The sequence below is a fragment of the Aplysia californica genome, unplaced genomic scaffold (genome assembly GCF_000002075.1).
Source record: "Aplysia californica isolate F4 #8 unplaced genomic scaffold, AplCal3.0 scaffold00485, whole genome shotgun sequence".
NCBI classification, from domain to species: Eukaryota; Metazoa; Mollusca; class Gastropoda; order Aplysiida; family Aplysiidae; genus Aplysia; species Aplysia californica.
Genome location: NW_004797755.1, coordinates 442,711 through 446,530, shown reverse-complemented (window position 1 = coordinate 446,530; position 3,820 = coordinate 442,711). Strand labels below are relative to the sequence as shown.

Here is a 3,820-nt window from a genome sequence, read left to right as displayed (position 1 = left end):
CTCGTTGCCTAGAGGTTAAGGTGTTCGCCTCTCATTCAAAGGTCCTGGGTTCGAATCCAGGTAGCGACCAAAATTTTTCTTCTCTAAAATTGTCTCCCTTCACCTCCTTTCTCTGACAATGATCTGTCATCTGCTTTCGTCTCCACTTTCTGCCCCCACCCCCTCACCTCCTTTGCCCCCTCATCTGGGCTCCTGACTCTTTCTGCAGCCTTTCTACTGCTACTCCTTGGATCCCTCTAACTGCTGTCTTTCAGCCACACCCCTGATCTTCTGGTAGGAAAGATCTACACATAGCCTTCTCGGACAAGGGCAAAAAAAAAATATCGGAGGTCCCGTGTGCAAGTTGCCCACGTTACAGATCCCTTGGTGGTCTAAAATCGATAAGAGTAGGCTTTGGCCGCCACTCGAGCAAAATTCGAAATTTGCTACCAACTGAAAATGTTTAATGTGTCCCGCGCGTTCTATGACCTTATGTAGTTTCGAGCGCCGTAAAACACTTTCAAAAACCAAAACAAAACACACATTAGCATCCTCTGTTCTTTCAAAACCAACGAATTCTTGTTGCGGCCTTGCAATGGGGTTCATGGGAAAATAATAGATTTGCGGAACAGATGCCTTTGAACAGGCGGACATGTTCTTGTACGAAAAGACGCTGACGAGAACATAATATTATCCTGTTAGTGTGATTTTATAGCGCAACTATGTAGCTGTATTATGGAAGAATAACTATAAAAGGTGTAAAAATGCTCTGTGAAGAGATAATTCTCTGCTGACCGATTATCTTACAGTGTCGATATAATCTTTTTTGTTTTTTGTTGCGTTGCTTTTCTAGGGAAATGAGCTAAAAGAGAGTTGATTTACAAGATAAACTGAAAAAGGTAATTTGAGAACGGCCAAGTGGATATCAGGGAAAGCTCTATTTTTCAAGACTGTTGAACGTATTCCATTTATTTTGCTGAAATTTTTAATAGCTGACACAGAACTATGACAACACACTATTTCTCGTTTAAATAATCAACAGACGTGCTCATCCATTGAAAAAAAAAGAAGAAAACATTCAAACAAATGGAACAAATACCAAGAGAAAAGTTGTCTATTTTCAAATTCACTTGCCACTGACTCATTTGGGACGTCAGATGCTAAAAAAAAAAGAAAGAAAAACCGGTAAGAAACCACAAAACAAACTTACAGCCTGGCAAATGGTCCTGGTCACACGGGCTGGATTGCTTCTGGCTTGGTCAGCCAGCTCGGATCGATCCAGGAGAGAGATGGCGGCGATCAGACAGACGTACTCGAACTGTTGGGAGGGGCCAAAAGAGGATGATGAATAAGAAGTAACAGATATAATTGCATTTACATAGCGCGTACCTGAGATCTACAGCATGCTTTATGCCTAGCAGACCTTTGAACTCTCAGAAACATTCTTGGTTTTTCGAGAAGCATGCGATTAAGCGCTAAAACATTAACAAACAAACACGATCTTTCATCTTCCATATATATATAATATAAATACATGTATAGCCAGGTGCCCTCCCCAACTGTGTGAAGGGATGAACATTTATGCAAAGTGAATTTCAGAAGGACATAACTTTGGGAGCCTGGTGAGCCCGACAGCTTAACCACTATAGACCATTACATTTTACTGAAGTGTTGGATTCGATTTTATGGCTTGTGGCTATGCACTCAGGGGACCGAAAGTGGTATATTAGAAAATATGCGTCAGTGAAGGTGGTTATTATTAATTGATTGTCCAACTGTTTTTGTTAATCGAGTTTTTTAAAATGACCAATCAATGTTCACTCAAAATTTTCCTCTGCTGCCCTGCTCTCATTGGGCACAAATTAACCCTTCTGTGTTCTAGGTGGCTGTTACATATAGATTGACACAGAGCCTTTGTTGAAGATAAAAATCTACGCCCCCCCCCCACCCCCAAGAAAATAAATAAATAAATAAATAAATAAATAAATAAATAAATAAATAAATAAATAAATAAATAAGCTGAAATAGACAAAATGAATTTCAAAAACACCAAATAACAAACAAACAGACAATCAAACAACGAAAGCAAACAAAGCAAATAAAACAACAGAAAAACTACAACACCAACCCCAACTCCAACAAAACAACCCAACAAACAATAATGAAAAAGCTGAACAAACTGCCTTCCGTGTACTCCTAATAATTGAAATACACACAAGAAAACAACATTGACGTCTTCAACCCTTGACTTACAAAAGTATGTCTTATCCTAAAATTCATTCTCTAGTACCCTTTTAAAAAACCGCTCGTGTCATGCCTGGACCAAACACAGGCTGTTGTGGTGACATGGTTAGTTAATAACCGCCTTGTCAAGCCAACTTTTTCTCACCTGGCCGAAGTTCCAGGGTCTGACGAAGTGCTTGTCCACAGAGCCCAACCATAGGCGTCCAGTTTCCGCCATCACAAACTCACGTCTCTCCGCCTCGCTGCTCAAGAACACGGCATCATCTGCAGAACATACCCACATCCAGTCGTTAATTCGGGTTTTAATAACAACAACAACAACAACAACAACAACAACATCATCATCATCATGAACAAAAACAATAAAAACAACAACAACAACAACAACAACAACAATATCAACAAAAACAGCAGTATTGTCAGCTTCCTGGGAAGCATACAGTGCAAACAGCTGACTAAGCGCTCAACGACTAATAAACAGACAAGGTTTTCCACAGTCTAGTAATAATAATAATAATAATAATAATAATAATAATAATAATAATAATAATAATAATTTCCTGGGAAGCATGCAGTGGAAACTGCCATTTTATAAGCGCTAAAAAAATAACATACTGAAAAGATCTTTCGCTCACTGAGGACGGGTACCCATTCTCACCTGGGAGAACTGAGGGACATTTGCGTAAAGTGTATTTCCCAAGAATATCACGTCGGGACTGAGGCTGGAACCTCCGAACTACTCTGTCTATAAACTAACACCCTTTCCTATCTGGGTGAAGTGAGAAAAAGTTGTTTTTCTATTTGAGTTACCATCCCTGTGGGACAAATTGCATCATCTAAAGAGTGCCGCTTCTTGTTCTTAAACAATAATTGTATACATATTATTGTGCGTGTCTGTGTGCGTGTATGTGTCTGTGTGTGCGTGTGTGTGTGTGTGTGTGTGTGTGTGTGTGTGTGTGTGTGTGTGTGTGTGTGAGAGAGAGAGAGAGAGAGAGAGAGAGAGTTTCGTCATTTCGTTTGGTCATATCCAAAACTGTTGCAAAATTCGGAGGTCCCGCCTTTTAAATAATATGATAGTGTTTATAGGGGTGCAAAACCCACATACTGACCAATATAACATGACTCCTCCTCCCCCCATCCCAGTAAAAGCAATACTTGGTACATGTATGAGGCTTACCTTTCTGCCAAGGATTGAACAAAACGAAGATGTCATCCGGGTGTTTGTGGCGCCAAGTCTCCGTGCCTTTATCACTTCTGTGGGCGGTGTCTATAAATAGCTCATACCTGCCCACGATCGCGTCACTGGCGGAACATACTCGGAGGGTGACTGACCTATTGGAAGATAGACGATGCCAGACATTGTTCTGTGAAAGGTAATTATTTTGACCATCCATCCTAGAATCAGTTAACGAATGAGATTGAGTCTTTCTCGCATGACGTCACAACAACCCACAAGTGGTGTTTAGTTTTAGTAAGGTTTTACGGCGCTCGCAACTGCATGCGGTCATGTGAGCGCCAAGAGGTGGATGTCAACAAAGAAGTCCAAACGGGGAATCAGGTTTACTCTGCTCACCTCTCTAGCCTCAACAGCACAAAG

The 3,820-nt window shown here is 40.7% G+C and overlaps 1 protein-coding gene across 1 annotated transcript in view; it reads right to left on the bottom strand.

Moving 5' to 3' along the window:
• The window catches only part of LOC101850744 (protein-glutamine gamma-glutamyltransferase 4), a gene marked incomplete in the record, with an annotated part of 80,753 nt that overhangs the window by 7,652 nt on the left and 69,281 nt on the right, over nucleotides 1-3,820 (bottom strand). Inside the window, 3 exon segments of the mRNA XM_013086603.2 lie at nucleotides 1,190-1,297; nucleotides 2,369-2,487; nucleotides 3,401-3,555. Of these exon segments, the coding sequence (XP_012942057.1) occupies nucleotides 1,190-1,297; nucleotides 2,369-2,487; nucleotides 3,401-3,555 (382 nt within the window).